At 37.3% G+C, this 27,155-nt stretch overlaps 1 protein-coding gene across 1 annotated transcript in view; it reads right to left on the reverse strand.

The window, feature by feature from the left end:
• Positions 1-1,564: 1,564 nt before the first annotated feature.
• TTC39C (tetratricopeptide repeat domain 39C) overlaps positions 1,565-27,155 on the reverse strand; it is a 43,265-nt gene continuing 17,674 nt past the window's right edge. Inside the window, exons 5-14 of the mRNA XM_009563251.2 lie at positions 24,056-24,410; positions 22,581-22,749; positions 15,209-15,302; positions 13,471-13,578; positions 12,839-12,948; positions 12,020-12,143; positions 9,595-9,692; positions 8,609-8,713; positions 4,773-4,811; positions 1,565-4,119 (exon numbers count right to left, since the gene is read on the reverse strand). Coding sequence (XP_009561546.2) covers positions 4,030-4,119; positions 4,773-4,811; positions 8,609-8,713; positions 9,595-9,692; positions 12,020-12,143; positions 12,839-12,948; positions 13,471-13,578; positions 15,209-15,302; positions 22,581-22,749; positions 24,056-24,410 — 1,292 coding nt within the window. The 3' untranslated portion in view covers positions 1,565-4,029. The remainder of the gene's footprint in view (positions 4,120-4,772; positions 4,812-8,608; positions 8,714-9,594; positions 9,693-12,019; positions 12,144-12,838; positions 12,949-13,470; positions 13,579-15,208; positions 15,303-22,580; positions 22,750-24,055; positions 24,411-27,155) is intronic.

Raw genomic sequence — 27,155 nt, forward strand, 5'->3', positions numbered from 1 at the left:
TGTTGCTCTTTGGCCCCACAGCAGACCCGGGCAGCTTTAAGAGCAGTTTGCCCAGTTGAAGGTAATTACCTTGTCCTGTCATCCTTTGCTCCATTTACAGAAGCAGTAGCTTCCAGATGATGTTAAAATCTTATGAGATAGACAGAAATTTGTTAATTTACTGAACTTCTGTCCCTTAAGGTCTCATACAAGCCTTATGTTTCTGCCACAAATACAACACTGTGATAGAGTTAGGCCTTTTGTAAAACAACTCGGTGTTTTTTTTCCCCAGTGCATCTTCACACTGGCAAATTTCATACAAGTATTTGCTCTGGCATAAACTAAGAGCATTCTACATAGATATGGATAATTCAGTGTAAAACCAGCAGGTTCCCCTGCTTTCTGAATCTCTGTATGGACTACAATATTGTAATTTTTCTTGGGTCACAATGAACCAGAACTGGAACTTGCCCTTGTATTTCCATCTCCTGTAAGCAAGCTTATGTAGAAAAAAGTAGGCTTTGTATCAATATTTTCTAGCTTGCCTCAAAGCATTAGCATGCAAGAGAATATTATATAAGCATCTACTCAAACTGTAACTAGCAGAGAAACAATTCCCCCCATTTTTTTTGACTAAACTCCTGATTTACATAAAACAATTTGTTGTACTGTTCCTTCAGAATGAAGGACCAGAGGCAATATACCTGCAGTTCTTATCCTTAAGTCCAGCGGAGACTACAGTTTATGTTCCAGGCTGACGGCTGGGCCAAGGATCGGCGTGTTGGTCAGATGCCAGTGGCTGCTCAACTGCCTTAAGAGATTTACTTCTTAGTATTAGCTTAAATAATACTTGTTTGTGACTGCACAGTTTTTCACTAAAGTGAAAACTTTAAAACACTAAAAGAGCCACTGCTCTTAGTATTTTGTAATGCTGACTGGAAAGGGAATCCGAGTGTCATTTACAGGCTACTCCACTTCCACCCCACAGGTTCCATCAGCACCCTTGTTACCACCACACCTAGCCCTGAGCCAACCAACACTTGCTCCTGTTCAAACTTCAAACGGTTACGGAGCAATTTTTTAAACACAAGTATAATCAATTGTTGGAAAGACAGTGAGGTTGTTGTAAATTGAAAAGCAATTCAATGCAACGTTTGAGGAATTTTATTTAAGAATAAAGCGTAGCTAGAATATGAAACAAGCATTCAAAGTCAGAGAGGAGAAATTAAAGTGCTTGCTTTAGAGTAAATTAGGAGCATTTTTCAAAGATGTACGAATACAACAAATACAATTGTGTGTGGTTCGTTTTCTTTAATGAAGAACAAGTAAATCTGATGTCTTAAAAATGCATCTTAAACCTTGTTCACTCTACGGTTGATCTCAACATGACACATGTAACTCACTTTCTAAACCAGAAGACTATAATTATACTGGAAGAACAAAAGCTGAGGTAATTGCTGACTAGAAAACTTTGTTACAGAGTCACTTGACATCCCAGATGTTTTTCCAATACTTTATATCACCTTGTTCAGGAGGCCACCAATTGAAAGACAAATCTGAGAAGCAACAGAACAAAACTCATGTCTGTGTTTCTTTTAATTTTACTCAGAAATATAAAAGTGCAAGTTCTGTAAATTAATGACATTTACAGTACGTCACAATAAATATGCCACTTTGTGACATCTAAAAATTCTAGTTATTTGAAATGAGTCATATTGAGATAAAAACTGCATCAACATCAACAAAAATATCTGACCCAGTAAAGATAGCCTTAACATATTACCTAGCAAGATGCATATTCCATTATTGCTATTAGACCATGCCTCCGAGTTCCAAAGTATAAAAACTTACCAGTCTACACAAAATACAGTTGATTTTTTTCTCATCACAGGCATAATCTAACATAAAAAATAATTTAGACATTTACAATGTAGGAGATTCTCCTACAAAGTGAGAAGAAATCATTAACAGAGAGAATTCTATTTCAGTGATGATTCGCTAAATCCACAGAGAAGCTGCAATTTGCACAGAGTTATAAGGTTCTATGAATATATAGTGTCTTTCCATACCCACTTCTGGCCTGGCGAGAACAACAGGCCCTTTAGTAAAGTTACTACAATTTGTTAGCTACCTTCAAGTATGTGGATCCTAGATATCCCAACATAAATCGCATGCAGGTGTCCCGAACAGCCTAGTCTCACATTATATTTAAGCAGTGTATTTAAAAGGAATTTTGACAGTAACTGTATCATTTGCAGATATTTATTTACCGAGAATGGGCTGTGTCTCTGATTGCAAAACATTAAAAGTTGGATAGGACAAAATAAGATTTCAAGTACATAAAGCCCATCTTCAAAATCTTCTGAACTCTAAGTAGTCACTATATATACAATATATTGTTTTCTAGTCAATACTTACTTAGATTGACCAAGGTAGGTTGATCACTTTCTTGTGACTCAATATTCCCATCAAAGGTAAATAAAAAACCACCAGTGTACTACCTGTAACACACCTAGGTTATAGAAAAATAGAACTGCTTTTTTAAGAGTTAAGAGTTTCTTCTCTCCTTCACAAACTGCAACCGAAGTGTTTAACTGCTCTAGGAATGCCTTTCATAGCAGGAACTGTGTATTTCTAAAGGGAAATAAAAGTGTCTCGACCGTTTCATATGGCCTCCTAAAAACGATATTACTTTTCTCCTTCATATCAGTCTCGCTTTAGATGCAACCTCAAAAGCAAATCAATGAAGGTTAGGTGTGGGCAAGGTCCAGAACATTGGTGACACATTCTACAGAAAAAGTAAGAAAAATAAAAGTTTAAGCTAAGGAACTGTTTAAGGCAACCTGACCAAAGTAAAGATAAGGCTTTTGGATAACTATTTTCAAGGATATCCATTTTTCTTAACTTTGCAAACAACATCATTCAATTAACTTTCTGGTCAGATTCATTCATAAGCTTCTTTAAAAAAATATTTACCTTCCTAGAACATGATATTGGCCGAATATAAAACATAATGACATACTACGTGTCACAGACAAAAGTAAAAAAAGCTACAGATGAGCACAGATGGCCAAGTATTAAAAATTACATGGTCATAATAAAAATTTCATCTCTCTGAGGTATTTCAATATTGTAACACCACAGGTTTGGAATACCATATAGAGACTTAGGATATCGTAGTATTGGTATAACTACCAAAGTAGATTTTTGGCTTTGTGTTTCACTTGGTTGGGTTTTTTAATATCTTTAAAGGTCACTGCTATAAGGATTCAGCAGCTTGAATGAAAAATAAGTAAAAATTACTGTATCTGGTCTATATATTTTAACATAATATTCAGAATACTAAGAGCAGAAATAAGAATTGCCCAGATGGAAACTGCATGTCAAACAAAGTAAGTATTTAGCTGGAATGTAAGAGTTCCTAAATACTGACGTAAGTATGAGCTGGGTTGGGAAGGCAGGAATGAATAATGGAAGGGGATGTGAGGTTTGAAATTCACACATTAGTTGTCATGAAGTCACAGACATAAGCCACTAAAATTTAGTAAGATCTGCTTTTTATGGCTGAATAGTTTTCCTCCTCCTGTGTCCTGGCTAATGCTTGAAGAAAAAGTCTTCCAACCATTCCAAAATTCAAAATTTACACTAATTACTTTTATTGTATTATTCTAATCAAAAAAAAAGTGCTTCCTTTAGCATATTTTAGATCAAGATCCGTTTTAAAGTAAAAATCACACCTGCCAATGTTGTTGAAGTAAATCGCGTGTGCTTATTTAGGCTCACCCAGAGTTACAAAGCAATTGTGTTCAGCTTGGTTTAAAGAAAATAAAAACTGAGGAGTTAAAAACACAAGGTCACTTAACCTTCTTCCTGGTTGATTTACTTTTAATTAAAATTGTAAGGTTTTACTAAGCCATACCAACTCTGACCATACTAGAAAGTGTCTCTGGCACAAGTGGTTTTCAGAAGAAAAGCTGGTCTTCCCAACAGCTTTTTCTTCTGCTTCATCTTAAAGTGCAGAAACTGTGGGATAACAAGACTTCCTGTCTGTCACTGTGGAACTACTTCCCTTAGAGAGGCTAAGGCTGCGTGTATGCGGACGTGCAATCTGTTCTCAAAGTCATAGCCAGTAAATTCCTCCTGGGGAAAGGAAAAAGACAAAAAAAGAACGTAACTATCAGCCTCCTTCACTTTATGATATGAAGATAATTTTACTACTTAACACTTAAGAAGCGAAGTTCTGAAACAGAACAAAGAGAAGAGGTGAACTGGAGATTGCATATTGCAGTATCTCTGCATTTTCCAAAGCAACAGAATTATTACAGAATTTCCAAGTTGGTGAAGAGAGCAGAAAGCTTCCATTTCCAACATGCTGTTTGGATCCCATGTAGTTGGAACAGCACCTAGGAATTTCCACAAGTCCAAATGCTCTAAGAAAAAATCCCAACATTCCCAAGGCAATAACCACTTTGGAACAGAAAAGGAGGAGAGAGCTGTCATGTCAAACTTTCTATAGCCAAATCTTAGTTGAAAAACATGACAAGGTTCTAACGCGCCAGGAGAGGTCACTAACGTGGGCTCTGTGCTACGACTGACCTAGCAATAGATATCTACATAACATACGTAAAGGTGTATCATATACACTAATATATACCTGCATGATAGCATTGCAGATTACAGCTGAGGGACGCCGACCCTTAACATACACTCCTCCCACCCCAAACTCCAAAAAGCACAACCTCCCAAATGCCCTCATCTTACAAAGACAAATGTGAGAGCATCTTAGTTTTTACCTTGGCTTGGAGAAGTAATGTTTTGCCTCTTGGCACAGTCTACAAAAAGACAAACATCACATCAGAAATGCATTGCAAAACGTGACAGAAAACAGCTTAAGTACATGGCCTGGGCAGTGCATCTCTATCTTGAAACCAAAGTACTAAGCAGACAAACCCCTCCCAAATTAGGAAACCAGAAATACCAATGAGACACCGAAGAAATGCAGTATTTTGCAGTATATATTCAAAAGCAAGTTGCTGCTGCTGATGGTAAGCTACAACAATGCACAGGGAAACAAACGAGTCTACAGATAAATTACTCAATAGAGTAATTTTTGTTTCTTAACCAAAATTTAAGCCATTTACTTACAAAACAAGTCCCTAGATTTTAAGCATTAAAGAGTTGTTTCAGAAATCTCAATTTCAAATCCTTAAGAAAAAATATATTAGCATGTTTTATTTCTTATCATAGAGTATATTTTTATTTTAAGCCTTACAATTAAATAATCAGCTGCTTGATATAAGATGGAAAAATTAAGTTTTCTTATACGAACATATCTCAACATGAGTGTATTTACACTGGTTAAATTACATTCAATGTCTAAGATATCTACAAAAAAAAAACTTATAACTTCATGACATAACCACATTAAAATCTTAAAGAATGTGATTAAAATGAAGTTTAAAATAACACAGATGATTCAAATGACATGGTAAACCAAACGTAATTATGAGTAATTTCAAAGCAAAGTAAATTTGATCATAGAATCATTAGGTTGGAGAAAACCTTTGAGAACATCAACTCCAACCGTACCTGTCCACTACTAAATTATATCCCTAAGCACTTCATCTACCCACCTTTTAAATACTTCCAGGGATGGTGATTCAACCACCTCCCTCAGCGTGTGCCAGTGCTTCTGCTTCTTCACTCCTTCTGTGAAGAAATTTTTCCTGATGTCCAATCTAAACTTCTCCTGATGCAGCTTAAGGCCATTCCCTCTTGTCCTATCACCTTTCACTTGGGAGAAGAGACCAACACCCAGCTCTCTACAACCTCCTTATGCTTATACAAAAAATACGTATTCATATCTAAATCTGTTGCTCAGACCTCTAATACACTCAGGCTCTCAGATAAACATGATTTATAAAAGCTTAGTCCCGTCTCTTTCTTACCCACTGTAGTGCTCTCATACTACACCTCAGCTAGTAAATGGAATTGTCTATAAACAGCATCTACTCGCCTCTAATTCTAGCTCTTGCTTTTCCTCATCCCACTCTATTCAAGCCACCCATCACTTACCTCCTCATTGTCTAGGTGCCACAAGAGGGAGTTTCCAGCATGTTCTTCACACGCTAAGCATTACCACAGCCTCTCAGCACAGCTACAAGCTGAGGCTCGTTCAGTTCTCAGGCACACAACATGAAGTACGTTGGGTTACTGTGTGCACACACCATGAGCAAAGCAGGGAGGAAGGACAGACTTCTCCTATGTTCTCAAAATCTTCAGGTAACTCCACTACCCACCATGTATTTTGGTGTTTTTAGGCACACTTGATGCTATCAAGTTTAAATATGAACATAGAAAAGAAGGCATTGGGAACATTACTGGATTCACCTCCCTACCAGGCATCAAGACCCAGTTCTAAGCTATAGGAAAGCAGGGGGTTTGAAAAAAAGAACAAATATTTTTAAAAGCATTTTCTAGTTTTGTCCTTTGTCATGATAATAACTTTTATTGAAAGATTTTCCTTTCCTTCCCTTCTCTCTTTAAAGGGAAGGTTCAGCTCGGATGATTAAATCTGACAAGATTAAAACAGAATCTTAAGAATATGAGATATTATCCACCCAACTACTTTATACACTACATAGAATAACATGGGGGCTCCAGCCACTACTCTGTCACAGTTTCTCTTGCAATCTGATTCAGGAAGTACTACGCAAAGTGGCATAAACCGCAAGTAGCGGTGTTACACATTTGAGGAGGGAAACAGCATCAAAAGCAGTACAGAAGTTGCCCCAATTTAAGATTCTCTGGGCTCCCTAGGAAGCGGGGCACGTGCAAAGACATGAACGATCAAATATACCCTCAATCAATCCATTTGGACAGACTGAAAGCCAGGTAGATTGTTTCCCTCTTATCCTGAACAGCAAAATCCTCACTGCTTAGTGTGAAAGCCAAAATGCCAACACATACAGCTTGATTGGAATTTAAATGACTGAAATAATTTTATTTGTACATCCCCTGCAATTAAACTGTACAATGGTATGCATGCCCTCATTCCAGCCAGGTTTCCAACATGCTCTGATGTGTGAGATTAGGAACACACCTGTCCTAAGAGTCAGACAAATAATCTCAAAGTAAAAAGACTTTTGACAAGTATCATATGGTTCCAAATACATGTTTGATTCCAAAAACATGGAGCTATTTCAGGAAGGCAACAAATTCTATTTGGAGAGGATAACTACAGGTAAACTTTGAGCTTAAACAGCACCTAAGAGGAAATTCAAAATCTAAGAAAAGGATCCCAGACACTCAGCACGCTAAATAACACCCACAGACAACAAAACCCTGCCCACCCAAGGCATTCCTACCACACTTTTGCAGCCACCAGCAGCCAGAACACTAAGACAAGTGAAGGGGAAAGAGGTCTTTGTGTCTCTTGAGGTATGATGGAAGTACTTCCATATCCAAGTATTTACAGATACTGTTTCAGTAAGGCACATACAAAAAATGGGCATCACGGCTTAATCAGAAAGGTGAAAAGTTAAGTATATGTGCTTAGCTTTTTGGGGTGCTTTTGGGGGTAAAGTACTAAATAATAATCAAAACGTGGTGCTATGCTTTACTGCTTGCAGTAAAAGAATTCCAGAGAATCTCAAGCTCTGTTTTTTATGTAAAGATAAAAACCAGTAACAAAGTCAGTGCAATGTTATTAGCAGATAACTGAGCTACTCGCAATGTCCTTATACCTCTAGATATTAAGGACCTGGGGGTGTTGGTTGACAGCTGCCTGAACATGAACCAGCAGTGTGCCCAGGTGGCCAAGAAGGCCAATGGCATCTTGGCTTGTATCAGAAACGGTGTGACCAGCAGGTCCAGGGAGGTGATTCTCCCTCTGTACTCGGCACTGGTGAGACCACACCTTGAGTACTGTGTTCAGTTCTGGGCCCTTCACCACAAGAAGGATGTTGAGGCTCTGGAGCTTGTCCAGAGAAGAGCAATGAAGCTGGTGAGGGGGCTGGAGAACAAGTCTTACGAGTAGCGGCTGAGAGAGCTGGGGTTGTTTAGCCTGGAGAAGAGGAGGCTGAGGGGAGACCTTATTGCTCTCTACAACTACCTGAAAGGAGGTTGTGGAGAGGAGGGAGCTGGCCTCTTCTCCCACCTGACAGAGCACAGGACAAGGGGGAATGGCCTGAAGCTCCGCCAGGGGAGGTTCAGGCTGGATATCAGAAAAAAATTCTTCACAGAAAGAGTCATTTGGCACTGGCACAGGCTGCCCAGGGAGGTGGTCGAGTCGCCTTTCCTGGAGGTGTTTAAGGAACGGGTGGATGAAGTGCTTAGGGACATGGTTTAAGGGAGTGTTAGGAATGGTTGGGACTCGATGATCCAGTGGGTCCTTTCCAACCTGGTGATTCTACGATTCTATTAAATTGAAAAATTAAGTCACTAATACCTAAAATGCATTGCATTTCTTGATTTACAAAAAAACAAAGTAGTAAGTTTCTTTACAGTAGCTACAAAACAGATATCTAAAACTTAAAATATATTATAATCTATAAACCTTGTTTCATTTTTTGTACAGTGGCATGTTGACTCTTCACCCTAAGAGTTTAAAAATTGATTACTCTATTACCTCTGGATTGTCTAACAGAAGACAGCCAAGTTCATAGCAAGCATATGGCTGAACGTATAAGTTGTTTTGACGGCACAGTTCATCTTTAGCAGCTCGCTGAAAGAACTACAAAAATTAAAGAGGAGAAAGGAAATAATTATTGCAGTAATGTATTAAATTCACTGTTGGATATGTAAAAAAAATCCAGAAATACGGTTCAATGCTAAGCACTGGAAATAAGGCCAAAGTTAAAATCAGAATACATAAGGATTCTCTACTATTGGAAATTTTTTAAGTAAGGACCCAGAGGATTTCACTGACACTACTATATCAATGCAAAACTATTTGTTCAAATTCTTACCAAATAATACATTGACTGTTTCAAGAGTTCTCCAACTTCATAGTCAAAAAACATACTAGATTCTAAGATGGAAGCTTAATACCAGTTAAAGTATTATTTAAGATATGGATTTAAAGCCAGCATCCCTTATTGCTTATGTGAATGCACTCTGTTTTGAGAAGGAAAAAAGGAAAAATTGCACCTATAAATCAAAGCCTGGAGCAGTAGCAAAACTATTCTTTCATACATACTAATAACCAAACCTCTCAGTGCCAAACAATCTGGAGGAGAAACAGCAAACCCATGCTTCTAAAAGGTCAGTCTCCAAGGGTTTGGGTTTTTTTTAAATAATTGAATTTTCTTTGTTGGATGAAGTAAATTCAGCAGAGCCAAAAACTTTTCCATCCTTCTTCTCAGCTTCCCTTTAACTACTGGTCCTACAAGCCAGTTTAGCTATCAAGTTTGTTCAACATAGCCAATTACTTTTACAACGCTGAATATAATGAAGACACACCAAAAGACTGGAAAAGATCCTGACGCACTCTTTGACATTCACAAAATCAACAGCACTGAAAACTAATGGCTTGCTGAATACTCTTATTCAACAATATTTACTGTCTAACAGAAGAGCTCATAAAATAGGATTAATTATCATTTAACAACTTACCTGAACAGCATCTTCAGAATTTCCTAAGCATTTGTGTATGGCACCAAGAAGCAAATTCCTCAAACCAACAGCCGATGAATCATCAACATCCTGACAAGCTTAACGAAAAGATTCCAGTAAACAAACAAGATGGGTCGAAATTCCGTAGACAAGAATTGTGGTTTACAGTGACTTTTAATCTGATGTTACATTTAACCAGAAAAAGGAGATGCCAGTAACATTAATATGAATCAAAGTTAATTTTGTTTCTTTTAAATACAACCCATTTTGTAAGAACCTCATCAAGCAAACTCTCACTCATGAGAACAATTTCTAACAGGAATCGATGGGCTGAAGTCAAAGGTAGTTGGTGTGTTCTCAGAAGAGGAGAACCCATTTCTCTACTGGTCTCTTAAATATACACTAAAAGTTAAATTTATGAAATAATCACCTCCTTTTGGTGTTGTGGGAAACTGTGTTGTCCCATATATTGACAGAAGAACACACAGTCCAAGTTACAAGGAGACTGGGCAAGCAGTTCAGACAAAGCTGATTTGTTCTGAACTGAAGCCAAGTGACAGATGCACAAAGATCTGTACTGGACTTAAAAAAACCAGACCAGGGTATTTTGGTATCACACTTCTCAATGCTGACGAGAAGATAAGGCTTATTTGCCAGACCTTAGCTGGTCCACAATCCAGGGACATGCTGTGCCTCAGCTGAGTAGTGCTGTTTCCAGAACTGAATCATGATACACATAACCATCTCCAGATGAATCAAGCTCCGCTTTGATCAAGCCTATTAGCATGAGCTCTGTTAAACCAAGACTAGTTCTATGAGGAGCCATTACCACTTGTCTGCACAGTCATTGAAAGGCCAGACTTCTCATCCCTTCAGGAGGAGCTGAACTGCTGTGCCTGGAGCAGTAGAGCTGCTTTAACTTTACATTCTCTTTCTCAAATCTTGCCAGACTGTAACTAGCTCTGCATTTACAACACAGTTAACCCTCAACCCAAATAAGCCATCTACGAATAACTATGAGTTGGCTGCATGAAGTATATTTGGACTGTGTACAATACACAAAGCTTTCAACTCTCACTTGTATTGCAAGCCTGTAGTTAGGTGGCATTTACTTAAGAGATACACATGGATACAACTTAATTCCTTCATTTTTAAGACAACTTCTAGCCCTAAGGAAAAGCCTGGACACTCACCCCAGCAATTACCGACTGTTAAGAGAAAAGAAAGCAAATAAAATAAAAATATCCCTATTATCTCATCATTCTTGTAATACATATGGCGCAGCAAAAACATTCTCATTGTGCAGAAAACCTTTAACCAGGGATCACCGATGCAGACACATCTGTCAGTGTAACACCTTTACAAGAAGCGTATATCTGAGTTTTAAATCTATGCTATTTCACATTGAAATGTGCACCAGCGGCTAGGAGCTGATAGAGGGAACATCTACGCTGCTTCTGAGTGTGCAGGAGAAGAGTACATAGTCCCTACAACCTCTAAAGCTGATTGTTCTGAAGGCAAATGACAAACAAGAGAATCCTGAAGTTTCTTTTTACATAAGTAAATATGATTATAAAGCCCTCACCATTATCATTGGGACTAGAAAATGAGGGATCTGAATATAACCCACTGTCATTACACACTTTAAATTATCTTAAATTAAAACCAGAAAAAACAGCCACAACTAGTCCTGACTCTTGACTGGCGGTTTTCTAGCTTAAGATTAAAATCAAGTACAAACCTCAAAATTCCACATCTACAGGAAAAAGGAAGTATCTCAGCGGCAGGCATTTTTTGTTTTATTTTCTAAATGAGCAGGGAATAACTTGCAACGGAATGCAAACAAGACTGATCGCTGCATGGAGGGGTGAGCAGTGAAAACTTTATGATAAACTCCTCTACTATAAGCTTCATGTGACAGACAACAAGAGATAAGTAAGAAAGAGGCAACCATAAAATGCTACTTTCACAACTAAAATAGTCCCAGAAACCAAGATAAACAGAATCTTTATCAAGTCACAGATGACCTCCCAAGCTGCCTGTTTTCCTCTTAGAAGAAAACTGACATGAAGAAATGAATTTATAGTTTTACTTTTTATTTCATAGCTAAATTTACGAGTTACATTTTGCTTAGTGATGTTGAACAATACCTATTATGCTATTGTTTCATTTTAAACAATAAACAAAACACAAGTGATTCTAAAAACCAACTATATGCAGGCAATTAAACTCCTCCCAAAACCCTATAAAAATGGTAGAAGTGAAGCATTAAACTGAATCTTAATGGGTCATTATTCTATAGTTGCTATGACACATGCATACAGGTTTAAATTTTCATGCTACAACAGCTACTCCACACAAAAGAAGAAAATTATATACCTCATTTAAAAAAAACATATAAACAAACTGAGGAACTGCATTATACCTTGGCTCATATGCTGTAAATTTGAGAGGGAACAGTTTGGAAGGGCTTTCCATAAGTACAATACTTCAATGGATGCCAGGACACAGAGCTCTTTGGTTGGCGTTTGTTTTCTAAATCTCTCTGCCTGCAAAGCAGGAAGGAAGGGGGAAGGGAGATATGTCATCTGTCCTTTTATAGGGAACATAATATTCGCAAACAATATATCACAAACAGCAATTCTAACTGTTTCATGAAGAACCCAACAATTTTATGACAATACAGTAACTTAGCTTAAAGGTTCAAGACTAAAAAGCAAAATCTTTCAATTAACCTAAGGGCTCACTTATTGATCAGAATTAAAGCTTCTTTGCATGCAGCCTAGATTTGTTTTATTGTGTTTTACAACCCCAAGTATACACTGGGATTGTACTCGCTTATACTGACTGGGTGCTGAAACAGCAATATCTGCAAGATCATCAGTTGGGAGATATTTCCTAGAGAACTTCTACCTTTCAAGAAGAATTACGGCTTTGACAAAACAAAACAAGATAAAAAGGAACAAAAAAGGCAAAGGTAGAAGGAAAACTACCAAAGCAACTACACTGTAATGTATTTTTAACAATTACTTTAGTTGTAAAGTGAACAGCTAATTCACATTTCCTTTGCTAGATACTTAAATTACATGACACTACTGCTTTTCCACCTGCATCTTTCCCTTGAATTCTACAAAAGCAACATAGGATAAAACAGATACATCCTTCAAAAATAAATACTGGTAAAGAATTCAACAGAATTATGAAGAGTAATTGCTGTACTAAGTCAGCCTTCGCTAAAACGAACCTTTTTCACTGAAAATTGTTCAATCTGATTGTTTTTTCTTTTAAAAAGCTTCTGAACTTCCTTGAACACATTCTGAGCACCATTGACATCACCAGTGGCTCCCTGACACACTTAAGAACATAGAAATAAAAATACGTTAACACCACTAGGATGGGAAAGAGGAAAAAAATAAGATTAAATATCACAGGAAAAATACATGCTTATTTCCAATAAAGGTTCTAGACTGGGGATTTGACAACATGCAAACCCTAACTCTCCCAAGTAGCCTCTGTGATCATTAACAAGCCAGTACTTTTTTGTGTCCATTAAAAGAATTAATACCACCCAACCTCTAAGGATTTATTTAGTAAATCTTTGCAATACTTTGTCACTACACTGACAATCATACAGTAACCGCATGTAGTAGGAGAGAGAGGGGGAGAGAGAAAGTACTTAAGCAGACGCACATGCATACAAGTGTACATTAAATAAACAAACGAAAATTATCCAAGTCAAGCCTGGCATAAGCTCGATAAGCAGCAGGCAGCGTGGAAGGTACTCCATGCATTAATTAAGTTTCCCAAAACAAAACAGTGCCAAAATGTTATCAGACCACTGATTTATCTTTTATCCAACACTTTGGATATACTCACCTGCTGTTAAATAAGCATAGTAGCACTGGGACCACCTGGATTCATTTTTAAGCCTTTCAAAGGATTCAAATGCATCTTTGAAATTCATCTCTATCATGCTGCACCAACCTAAACCCAAGGTTAATTTAACAGAAAAGCATGGTAATTCAAATTTTGTGTCAACATTACTGAAACACAACACCTTTTATAAGAGCTGGAGCTAGTTTGACAATTGTAACAATAACTGGAAAAGTTAAAACCAAAACAAATCAATGACACATTTAAAGCCTTGTTTGAATTTTCTGGAAAGCGTTGATTTATCAAATGCCACAGAAACCAGCAAATCCACTTCAGAGCAATATCAAATCTATACAGACACCAAAAGTGTTCTCTTTTTTTGTTTAAATACCATATTTTGTAGGATGCTGAAACTCAGAAAGCTACTACTTGCTCCTTTATTCTTCCACAATGTTATAAGATCCCTTAACACGACAGATTTAAAGCCTGAAGCAACATCACTTCCTCACTCTAAAGACTTGTATGTAAATTAAGGACATATGGCATATACTGCTATTGATAGAAAGAAATGAACATGAAATGCAGTTTCTGCAAACTGTGAAACTTCGCTAGATCAGTTAGGTATTGGCACAGAAATAGTGATTCCACAGACAAATCAATTTTTCATTTTAAATAATATTTGTAGATGAACAGTTTGCCCTTGATTCTACAGTCTACTCTCTGATTTTGCATCACTCGATATTGACAGAAAACTTTAAAATTATAAAAGCTTTTTGGATTCTGTCTGCCCAAACAAGAATCATAGAATAGTTTGGGTTGGAAACGACCTTAAAGACCGTCTAGTTCCAACCCCCCTGCCATGGGCAGAGACACCTCCCACTAGATCAGGCCGCCCAAGGCCCCATCCAAATGGGCCTTAACACCTCCTGGGCAACCTGTGCCAGTGTCTCACCACTCTCATACTGAAGAAATTCTTCCTTGTATCAAGCCTAAATCTGCCCCTCTCCAGTTTACACCTGTTGCCCCTCGTCCTATCACCACAAACCTTTATGAATAGCCCTACTTCAGCTTTCCTGTAGGCCCCCTTCAGGTACTGGAAGGTCACTATAAGATCTCCTCTGAGCCTTCTCTTCTCCAGGCTGAAAAAGCCGAACTCTCTCAGCCTGTCCTCACAGGGAAGGTGCTCCAGCGCTCCGATCATCTTTGTAGCCCTCCTCTGGACCCATTCCAACAGTTCCGTATCCTTCCTATGTTGAGGATTTCAGAACTGGACACAGTAGTCCAGGTGACGTCTCACAAGAGAGGAATAGAGGGGCAGAATCACTTCCCTCGACCTGCTGGCCATGCTTCTTTTGATGCAGCTCAGGATATGGTTGGCCTTCTGGGCTGTGAGCACACATTGCCAGCTCATGTTGAGCTTCTCATTGACCAGTACCCTAAAGTCCTTCTCTGCAAGGCTGCTATCAATCACATCATCCCCCATCGTGTACTAAAAACAGGGAATGACCTGACCCAGATGGAGGACCTTGCACTTGGCCTTGTTAAACCTCACGAGGTTCTCACAAGCCCGTTTCTCCAGCCAGAAGACAGCAGGATTATTACCATAAACTATTCAAGACAAAGGCCAGTATTCTAAAACCATTATTAAAATCCTAATAAAGACAAACCAGTTTGTTTATTGAAATTGCTAGACTAAAACCTTGAAAGTAAGCTACTCATAGTATAAACATACCCAACTTACCTATTTCATACAAGCAGACATGTTGAATCTCCCTTTGGTCTGTTGCAAGTTCCAAAGCGGTATGAAATGAGGTCAAGGCACTATTGATTTGACACTAAGAAAAGTGAAAGAAGAAAAAAATAAATTCAGATGTCTGAAATTTAAAATATATTGGATAATTTGATTTTGATAAAGAAGAATTCATGTTTCTGCTAATAAGTATTTAAAAATAATTATATGGCTAAAAAAATTGAAGCGCCTTGCAGCCTTGAAAAGAATGAAGAAAGAAGAGACACAAGAGACTCCAGATTATTTTAAATAAGCTAAACCCACCATAAAACTAACAGTTTGAAGAAGCGCTAATATCAATTCAATTGACCAGCTCCACACTGCAATTGATTTAGCTAGTTTCCCCTCCTCCCAGCTCTCTTGACCTGACCAGTTTTGAATGGAAATATGGGCAAATTATGACAAAGCCTTTTTTTACAATGCTCAATGAGCATAATAAAGGTCTCATAGTGAACAGATTTTTCCATGTATTTCATTTTTATTACATGAAACATAATACAAAAGCCAAATTATAAGAGACAAAGAATATAAGGATCACAAATAAAAAGCTACTCATTCATATTTAAATGAAACTTTGGACAAGAATGCAAAGCGCTTGCTTGCGAAGTACTGACTATCAGTTTCATCATGTACAACATTAAAATTAAAACATACAGTTAGGAACTTGCACTCTAAAATTATACAGAAAGAGAAATGCAGAACACTATTGAGTTAAAAAAAAAGGCAGTAGGAGCATATTAAAGTTTAATAATGTAATAATGATGAAGAATAGCTTATAGCCAGTTCAGATCATCTCTCAACCTTAAAAACCAGTGACTGTATTCCTTCTATTTGCTATCAAGCCTAAAATTCATAGGTTTTGTGCAGTAAGCTTTCAAGTAATCTCATTTGTACTCTGATTAGTCATTCCATCTTTAAAAGTCATACATTTTTTACCATCTGCCAATAAAGTTTACTTTCTGCACAATACGAGTATCTTTAATGTTTAATTTTAAGTATTTCACATTTTGCCACACCCCTCAGTAACCACTTTAAGCAACAGTTAATGAAGAATTCATAAACACTGCACGACACGTAAGAAGATAGAGTCATAAGAGATTAAAAAAACAGTTTGATAAAATCATTTGTTAACAACAGCTGAGCAGAAGGAGGCTGACAGTTTTGTAAGAACTAGAATGATAACTCTTCTTTTGATTATCTTAATTTCTAGCTTCCCCAATCTAGGATGGGAATTCTCCATAATACGCCCCCCCCCCCATTATAAAGGCCGATACCCGCTTCAATAGTTTCCTACATCTATTCTCACATACAATCATAATTTATACAACAGAAGAATCTTTAAGCAACTCTCTGCTGGCTAACCATGTTAAGTGAAAGAAACCCTTCAAAAAGCAAACCTGTCCTCTAAGCAAGTATAACCAAATTCAAAAATTCCTGCAAAAATCCACAGCACCTCTTAAGACCACACACACACACAGAGCTCTTAAGTGAGTTTATTAGATTTTCTTCCTTGTCTCGCCAAGGAAAACTCTTTTACTTGCTAAGGAACAATTTAACCATAAATCATATGCATTGCACCAAGGCAGCACAACTGCCAGCAAAGGGATCCACAGCTGCACCAATATAAACACTGTACATTTTGAACATAAAAAGGTGATTAAATGAAGATATTTTGTATCTTGTAATATTGGTAAATGTAATATTTGTAAATTTGTATTTGTAAATGTAATATTGTTGAACATATTACACAGAAAAACAGGTGAGTTATATTTTCCCTCAAAGTTACCAGGGAGCCTGAGCAATGTTTACTTTTGTACCAGCACATTCTCTCCACCACACGTTACTTCACTGACGCTGCATCACCCCAGCACAACTTCCTGAAAGTCAGTGTTATAAGCCCAGTCTTAGAAAACTATAAAATAAATCAATGTTGGCTTAAAACATTATCTTTGTGCTAAAATGTTTAGAAGTTCAGTAAGTCTATGTTTTGAATGCTTCTGGGGAAAAAAAATTCTAAATATTTAGTCCTCTGTGAAGATACTTTGCTTTTTAAAAGCCTAAACATTTGAAAATATAAATCATTTGGTTGTAGGGCATGTTATTCCACACAAGGACTAATGGCAATTACATCACCATCTGCAATATCATACACCAATATGGGGTAGCACATGAATTACTGACCATCTAGTAATATACAAGTCTCCCTAGTTAGCATATTCAATCTTCCCTAATCCATTTCTCTAATTGTCCAGATCTCTCAAATGCTTTGACATTTTCCTTAAGCATCAAGCTCAGGAAGTACATTTCAGACACATTTCCTAGTAATTAAAGTTTCACTCATCCCCAGGGATTGTGACAACATGCTGGAATATGGATTTCTACTCTTAGTGTTAATTCTTAAAATACGCTAAATTACTATCTGTTTACTGTTTCCAAGAATAAACAGAGAGTACTATAAAGTCACAAGAGTCTTCAAGTATAACATCATGACTAGCATCTGATGTTCTCGAGATTTAAAAATATGTATACATTCACATTTCTAATTCCTTCAACAGGCATTACTCATGCCTCTCTTGGACATAACTCAAAAAAAAAGATTAATCCATAAAATGCGTAATAGGAAAAACTACGTAACTATAAATAAGATTATTAAAGCTAATGTGAGAACCATAATCTTACATTTCTTGACTTCAGATTAAAACTAAAACCATCCCAAACCACCAACTAAACATCTACAGAGCTTACTGTGCCAAGGCAGTTTCGTGCCAAGGCAGTTTCCCAAGCCAACACACGTTTCCCCACAAAATTGGTCTGAAATCTTAGGACACTTTCTCTCTCCCAGGACTTCTCTATTCTTGAACAGCGCTAAGAATTTGTAAAGCTTTTAAGAAGTCATGGTCATAATTAAGGGGAAAACAGCAAACAATATCTAAAAGAGGGCAATTTACACTAGAGGACACTATGTGGAAGTTTCAAAGCCTGTATTATTTTAACCTCTCCCCACTCTCCATGTTTCCCCTAGACATTCCACAAAATCAAAATAGAGTAAAACTAGGATTCTGTATTTTATAACCTAGAATGAGTTACTAGAGAGGCCAGCACAATTCCTGACAATAAACCCTGACACTATACAAGCTCTGAGAACTTCTTTATTTAAAAGAATCATTGTGAGTTTATTCCAAAAAATTCATTTAAGACTTTTCAATGTTTATTATTACTTTTGCCCTCAGTCTACTTTTCCATTCCACACCATCCCACCCCTAAATAAGAATGATAGTCCTGACACCAAGGTGTCAACAGAAGGTAACTAAAGAAGCAGGAGTACTTGTGAGCATTACATTTAGGCCCACAATAGCAGTGTACATTTTAACTAGCCTGCACCTCAAACACAGTAGCACACCAGAACATAGCACTTGTGGTTTTCCCATCAACTGGAGTATTTGGTACTTTCTCCTTCACTCTTAACAACTCTAAACCAACTGAACTCTACAGATCAAGCCTCAAAACCCAACTTTTCTGTCACAGTCCGAGATTTGTCAATTATATACACACACCCAGAGCCTGCTCCCTATCAAAGCGAAGCAATTTTGCCCAGTTCACAATTTCATCACACATTGTTTTTGCTTTACACCCTTATTGCTCTCCACATGAAGCTACCAATCTATTCAACTATTTCTGAGTGGGGTGATTTGTGGTATTTAAAAAAGCAGATGGAAATTTTTAAAAATTGTTTATTTTTTTCTCTTTATCTAAACAGAGAAAGCAAAAAGTGCAAGCTGAAAAGGAGAAATACTTAACATTCAGAACACTACCTTTTACTCTGCCCTCTCCCATGCTACCACCACACCCATCTTTCACTAATAACCACAATATCACACTTGAATAGTCTAAATCACAGTTTCAGAAGTAATCAGGCATTTATTAACCCAATTATGATATTAGACGACACACATTAGGCAAAAGGATGGCAATATTTTTATTTTCACAGTAATAAGAAAGTCCCAAGGGGCGCAGCCAGAAACTCTGGATTTCACACCACTGGGTTTCAACAGCTATTCTGTTAATTACATTTTTAAGTACTCTTTAAGCACAAGTATAAAACATAATTCTCTCTTGGTTTTAGTACCTTAAGCTTACAATAAATACCATTAGCAGCTTTAGTGAAGAGTATGTCAAAGATAGAAATAGTCAGACATTCATAAAGAAATACTTGTGAGGCTGCAATATACATCACACTATCACAACTCAGGCACAGCAATAGTTAAGTCCATGAAAACAGCCTAAGTAAATTATGCCAAAGTCAGGAAAAAATGATACTTTTAATATCTTAGCCTACTCTTTGAAAAAAATAAAGAGACATTTTATCCGTCTATCAAGTACAGACTTGAACCTTCTGGTGCACTTTCATTCCAGCTTTTCCAGCTCATCCTCCTCTCCTTTCTCTTAACTCATTCATTTCAACTGTCTCCAAACCACTTCAGACGTCATTTCTCAAAAATGTGAATCCAGGAAAGTTAAAAGAGAATTTGGTCCATGTTTATGGCACCTGTAAGGCCACTTCTTAGAAAACTGAAGTCTGTTAAGGTTTTTATTAACTAATATTCATACATGTTTCCTGGAGCACAAAGCATTACAGGTCACACTCTTCATGCGCCTTTCATTGCCCTGTCACTGTGAAACTTTCCTTCCTCTCCAACTGCCGCCTTTGGCAATTTTCTCCTTTGTCAGATTTGTGTCTCCTGTCCAGTCTTGCACTTTTGCTTGTGTCTTTACATCAGTTTCCCTGCCTCCAGTTGCCCACAACCAGCTGAGCACACATACACACCTATTGTGTGCTGTATATAGAAGTTAAAATATACACACACACCTCAAGACTTTCTAATTAGAAGCTGAATACACCATCACCTGAAAGTTACACAAAATGTACGCATTTGCAGGATCAAAGGCTATAGAAAAATCCAATGGACTGAAAGCTAACAGGCCTACAATGACCATTACCGATTCTTAATTCCCCAACACAGAAGCTCTCCTGCCTAACAACAACACATAAGCTGCCTTTCACCTGAGTACAATTAAACTTTATCACAGAATTGTTAAAAGATGACATATGGTACCAGACTATAAAATATACAAGCTTCAGCTCAAGGTTCACTTTACGTCGTTAAAAGTTAAAGCGGAGATTTAACAGTTTCAGTAAGCCATCTCAAAATAATATTTGCATGCCTGGCAGAAAGAATTCAAACCCAAATTGTCTATTGTCTATTAACAATTTCAAGGAAGATCACAGAAGGACATCACAGGTTTTACAGGTTTCACTCAGCCCCCTTGGAGAAGAGGTGGAAATTCCTACTCAGCATATTAGTTTGTAATCTAAGAGTAAATGTGCACTTCTGGTTCAGAATGTACAATAAGAGCAATGCCCAGATTTGGGACACAGGTATCTGCAAGTGTATCGTACAGAAACTCAACAGCTCCCCATGACATTGCCACCAGTCTCACATTTGCCTTCCCTATTTTGTCAACAATATGTGAGCAAATTAAGCATGCAATTCCTAACAGAGTCTACAGAATAGCGTGAGACATTTAACTAAAACATTTAGACACAAGCCTCAATGACACAAAGGACTGACAGGGGAACAACAACAACCAAACAACAACAAAAAGACATAAGCTTCTGAATGGAAAAGCTCTCACGCAAAAAAATAGGAACATTTAATTCCCGTTAGCAACTAATATACTCTATGCTGACTGAGCGTATGGCTACATGGCATAACACACAGCATTCTACCTACCTCAGCTAACTAACTTTGTTAGCACGGCCATGCTCTGGCATGAATTATTTCACTTGGAGCTAAACTTTGGTGTCTATACACATTATACCTTAATGCACAAATACTCTGAGATAACAGGTAAAGAACACTGCTTTGAAACATAACAGTACTCCAGAAAGGGACTTACTACACAAGAAACTGATGCTCATCCCAAAGCTATCCTCTGTATTTACACATAGAAACACTTCCTCAGTTTATTGACAACTATGTTTACAATGTTGTCTTATCTTGCCCTGAAAGTCAGAAGAATCATGTAATCGTTGAAATTTACTCCTCATGACACCAAACATGAAGAAAAAGTTCCAAATACCAAGTCATACTCTGGCAATCAACATATATACATCTTCAGTTGCACCTGCAATTCATTTTGTAGATACTCCTAACAAATTTGATTTTTTACCACAAGAATGAAATACACATATCATTGAGCAAGGACCAGTAAAATCTTTCCTACTCAGAACACAGCAATACTTCCCAAAGACTGACAGCGTGCCTGTGACAATGCAATTCTACAAATGTACTTTTGCTTTGAGAAAGACAGCAAAAATAAAGAAAAAACCCATATCACAACCTCACGCAAGAATACGCTTGCAAAATCTGATAGGCCAAAGAAGTGTGCTCCTCCTGTTCTCTTACTGTTGCTACCTCTCTCAACGTATGAGGTTGTACGTGAGAGAGTTAACTGCAAACCGTAGCGAAGAACGACCATCAAGATCTGGATTAGATCTTGAATTTATGATGTTGAGATGAAATGCTTCAACATCCTCATTTTGTGGTTTTGCATTGGCTTTTCTTGTTAATGTAATTGCTCTGGATATATCCTGGTCTGATAAGGGCAGCAGCCATTTGCTGAGCAGTTTGAAGTACGCATCACAACCTTGTATTATCACAGATTCTTAAAGGGTAACTCAGCCAACAACCATGAAGCTGCTGCAGTGTTTGAATAACACTGCAACAGCATTCACTAACACATTTTCAGTGAATACAATTCTACTTGAGTCAGACCTCACCTTTAGCAACAGAAAACATCTTGATTTGACCTCCTAAAAGCAAAAGCAGTTACTGGAAGGAAATTATTGCACAGAATTAGCTGTATATGAACAACGCATAAAACGAAAAGGGGAAGAGAAATGCTATGTACTCAGCAGATAATACTCAGATTTTAGCTTGACAAGCAAAACTGAAATAGCTATTTTTACCACAAGAAACTCAAGGGTAACCAAAAGCACTTCCTTTTAGCACAGAGCTATGAATGTACCAAGTAGCTGAAAAAGAATTTGGAAGTGCCACTACTTCAGATAAATGCAGTGGAAGAGCAGTTCTCAGATGCGAATTTGAAACTGGAAGTAGTTAATTCTTTCTTCTCACCTATCTCTTAATTTATCTGTAACACAACGTGCTTAAGTTTGCACAGTTCATTCACATAAGTAAAACATAAAATAAGAAAGGGTGCAGGGGAAGAAATTAGTTGAAAGGAAAAAAACATGCTGTACCTCTAATCGCTGTATCCTTCCTTTGAAGAACATGAACAGAGAGGAATTTGGATAAGCAGATTCTTTTTTTGCAAGAATTTCTTTTGCCTCCTTCAACCCTGCCTTGTTATCACTGCCATCAAGGGCGAAAAAGGGACGAACAACTGTATGGTACCACAACAGAGCTAATCTAAAAGAAACATGAAAGTAGAAAGGATTACAGCTCATAAACAGAAATTTAAAGATAATGTTCTACACAGGCAAGTTTTTAAAAATTATTCTGAAAGACAAAGAAAGACATTAATCTTTTCTTGCACAACCTGGCTTTAAAACAAACACAATAGTATTGTCATACATCAATGTACTCCTAAGCTGCACCTGAACATACAATTCAGCATACATTACCAAAAGGTAAAGGAACAATCAAGCTCATTACATCAAAGCAATTGAGCCTTTAAACTCTGTAGGTTTTAAAAAAGAAAAACCCACAAGAAAGCTTTCAAAAGAAATCGTGCATTAGAGGGGAAAAACCCCAACAAACAAAATCAACAACACAACTAAACACACTTGAAATCAGTGTCAGAAACAAATACATCCAGTGTTCAGAAGGGCAGACATCCGCAGGACCTACATCACTCCTGGAAACAAGGGCAGAGCATAAAAATTTCCAAGACCATCTGAAGGAACTAACACCTCCAAAAATGCCATTTTCCTTCCCCAGAAAGGAGTAAGAACAAATCAACAGGCACATTTAATCTTAAGGTTTCTTAACCAATCAGAAATCCAATTCTTCTCCTTGAGAAGGAGAGACTTTAGCTCTGCTGTCAATGTCTCAAAAGTGACATCTGATGGTAGCTGCAATAGGTCCAGTAACAAGAGCATTAATTTTTAGGTAATGGAATAATCAATGCATTTAAAAAGGCAGTTTAAATTAGGTCTGGCTAGCTTTTCACCTCGTAAAAAGGCCAGAATGCAGTATGAAGGCCTGGGAAAAAGAGTACACAAAAAATACTCCTCTAAAAAGACTGTAAGGCAACATCCCATTTTACTCAGATGCTAAATTAAAAATAAACCAGAGAAGATCTTTGGCTAACAGCAAAAAGAAGCAGCTAAGTGAGATCAATGACTCATACAAAATAGTACACTCTCCACAGCAGAGAATATAACTCAAGTAAATTTACTCAGCCTTCGGGGGGTGCTTTTATTTACTCTGTTAGCATGTAAATTACCAGACATTAGAATAGCAGGTACTGAAGAATACAGCAAAATATTGACACAACACTCAAACCCATCTAAATAACTAACAGCAGAGAGATCTCATACATCAGTAGGTGATAAGTTTACTAAATCATAGCATGCTAAGCAACAAACTACTAGTTTATTTTACCTGCTGTTGTTTCCTTTAAAGCAACACGACTTTTTGGTTTTCACTTTTTTCCAGTTACTTACTTTTAGAACTAAGTTAACTACCGAAGCATTTCAATATAGCTACTCACGTAGCTAAAGGGGCCTTCATGTCCTTACTTTCACTTGCATACATCAGTGAAGAAAGCCCCTGTAGGCGGTCTCCAGGAAAACCCAGCAGGTTGATGATTTTGAGCAGGTTTGGGGGCACCATGGATATGCAAAGATGAAAAAGTCCATATCCAAAGCTAACAGCACCTTTCAGTCTGTTTAGCGAATCCTCCGTTACACCTTCTGCAGCAATATGATTATCATTTGCAGCATCAGAAGTCAAGGATTCCCGAGTTGTTTTCTTCTGATACATTTCCTGAAGTGTATTAATGTCTGTATAGCACTTATTGTAAATTTTCCAGGCTTTTCGGAGTATCCACCCACCTTTTATGTATGCTAAAAATCAAGGAAAAAAATATTTCAAGGACATATTTCAGAAGTAGAACAAAGTAAGCAGTAAGTGCTATTTCACAAACCCTAGGATACTGTCTCTATTTGTACTAACTTATTGTATAAAGATTTCGTAATAGCTACTGTGCTCTCGAAGAGGTCTTTCATCCTGGGCACTGCAAGCTTTAAGTGCTTTTCAACAAGAGACTTTAAACCAGCATGCAATACAAAGGCACTTCTCTTCAGCTATGCAGCAATGCAACTGTCACACTTAAAGCTGGATTCTGCTCCACTGTAGAGTGGAGATGAAATGGCTGCCTGGCAAACAGAGAGAAGCAAAACTCAAAGAAGAGATTACACCTTTTAAGCCCAAATGATGTTAGAAAACTATTAGTGGGAAAATAGTAAGTAAACCCCTTCCTTTGGGTTAAATAAGATTTTCAACCCTATAATTTCCCTGCCCCTCATATGAACGCAGCACCTTATAATTAAGAAAAATAAAATCATAGCAAAAAAAAATTTTTAACCATTTAACCATTTTATGGTTTTAAAATATTTTTTTAGTTGCCTAAATTACTTCATTTCAAGCTGGGGACCTAAATTTCCCTAAAAATATGGTCTTGAGTATTCTCCGTTAAGAATGAGGGAGTTCTCAGTCTCACTACTCTCTTTACAGCACAATAAGGAAAGGCATGGCACCAAAAGATGAAGATGTCCAATTTGCCTATTTACACAGCATTCCTCTTGGTCATAGCACATCTTTGGATAATGATAAATGGTAAACAGAAACCAAACACAGAATATACTTGTACACATTAATTGTAAAAGCAGACACCAGCGTTTTGTCTGTGACAGAGCCATAAGAGTTAGGAAATGCAGTGACAAAGGCATTAACTAAAAATGAGAAAAAATAAAAGCATGGTTATGGCAGCAGTGTTCTAAACAGATATCACCAAATTTACAAAGATCAGTGTTATAAGAGATGTCAGAACTAGATTGCAACAGGTGCAAGAAAGAAAGAAAAAGAAAAAGCTATTAATATCAAATCATTGTTATAAGCCTTTAACGTCTTTGAAAAAAACTCTCCAATTACAGAAGAACGTTACTAGAGAAAGCACTATCACAGACTAGGCTACCTCTTTATGGATTCTTGTATGAAGAAGGGATGCAGATAGTTTGACAATCTTAAACTGCACCGAGAAAGACTGCAAAATTTGTATTTTCAATTGTGACAGAAGGGCTCTGCCAACACGAACCTAAAGTACTAAAACAATTAAATCTTCTATCTTGAACTGCATATTAAAGTGTTATAAGAAAAAAATGTAAGCCCCTGCCATGATTCAGCTGCATTACTTGACTAATGTTGTAAGCAACTGGGTCACTTCTTGGCTGTACAGAATATTTCAAAAATTATGTGGTTCACCACATGATGAATGTTCATACAACTAAACATGGTAATGCAGCAGACAGATACTTAGGAAAACCCCACATTTTACTTATCCTACAGATAGCATTTCTGCAAATAGCTAACTACTGCATTGATGCCTGCATCAGATGCAAAGGATATGATGTGGAAAAAAAGTATAGTTTTAGGCTTTCCTTCCACCAGTAAGCTCAAAACACAGCATAACCCTAATGGATTTGTTATATTAAGATAATACAATCTAAAACATTAAAATAATGAATTTCTGACCTTTTCAACATAAAAATAAAATCGCGTCCAATTGTTGAGTTTATCTGCCAGTACAGACTCCTGAAAGTAGTCAGACCCATGACAGCAAGTGGTAAATACAAGAAAACGTAGTTCAATATTGCTGTAGGAAGCTAATGTAAGTTGCTGCATTACTAACTTTATGATGAAACTATTTGTAATCCATCCATGAGGGTGGAAAAGAAAATCTAAAATGTGTTAGGCATATGAGAAAGCAGCTTACGTGTCACCGTATGCTTCTTGTCAAACTGTTCCAGGAATTAAAACACAAGAAATTTTTCCCTCATCCACTTATCAGAAATATTTTGTCTGCCTCTGAAGAAAGGTTTTCTTTTTTTAAATTACACTCACTTCAATAATCTGGTTACTATTTCTGTACAGAAACATGATAAAACCAATATGTTTTTACATAATCAGAAAGATAACATACTCAAAAATATGAAATAATAGATCCAACAGTTCAGCAACCGCAGTAGTTAGCAGTTACTGAGGTGGCACTTAACCGCTTGGAGTTGTAGCTAGAGATTTCAGGTATATTTTTTACCCAGTAGTGTAACCCAAGTATACTGCATGTTCTACAGCACTGTCTACGCACTTCAGTTCTCTGAGCAACAGACAGGAGAGAAACACAGCAGACACCACCCTCAGTTACTAAATTATCCAACTATTTATGCAGCTGCTGAATACACACTGAAATAAGATAAAGCTTCAAGAGGGGAAACATCCATCCTCAGGGCCCCCAGAATGCACCAAAAATAGTAAGAAAACCTTTCTGCAGCACCACACACACAGCAGACAAACATCACCTGAATTTCTGCTAGCTGTAACAGAATCAAACACGTTCTTGATGCCATGGCTTGGAAGAAACCAAGTCTGCACATCACAGAAAGCATGATGTCCTTGACTGGAGACGTTGGTGTTATTTTAAATAATCTGAATGTTATTTCCCCAATTCCTTGCAGCTGATCAGCAGGGTTATCACGAACAATCTGGTGTGACTGCCATCTCTTAGTCTTTATTGATTTGGTAAGAACCTGAGA

This window comes from Cuculus canorus, chromosome 2, assembly GCF_017976375.1.
Source record: "Cuculus canorus isolate bCucCan1 chromosome 2, bCucCan1.pri, whole genome shotgun sequence".
NCBI lineage: Eukaryota > Metazoa > Chordata > Aves > Cuculiformes > Cuculidae > Cuculus > Cuculus canorus.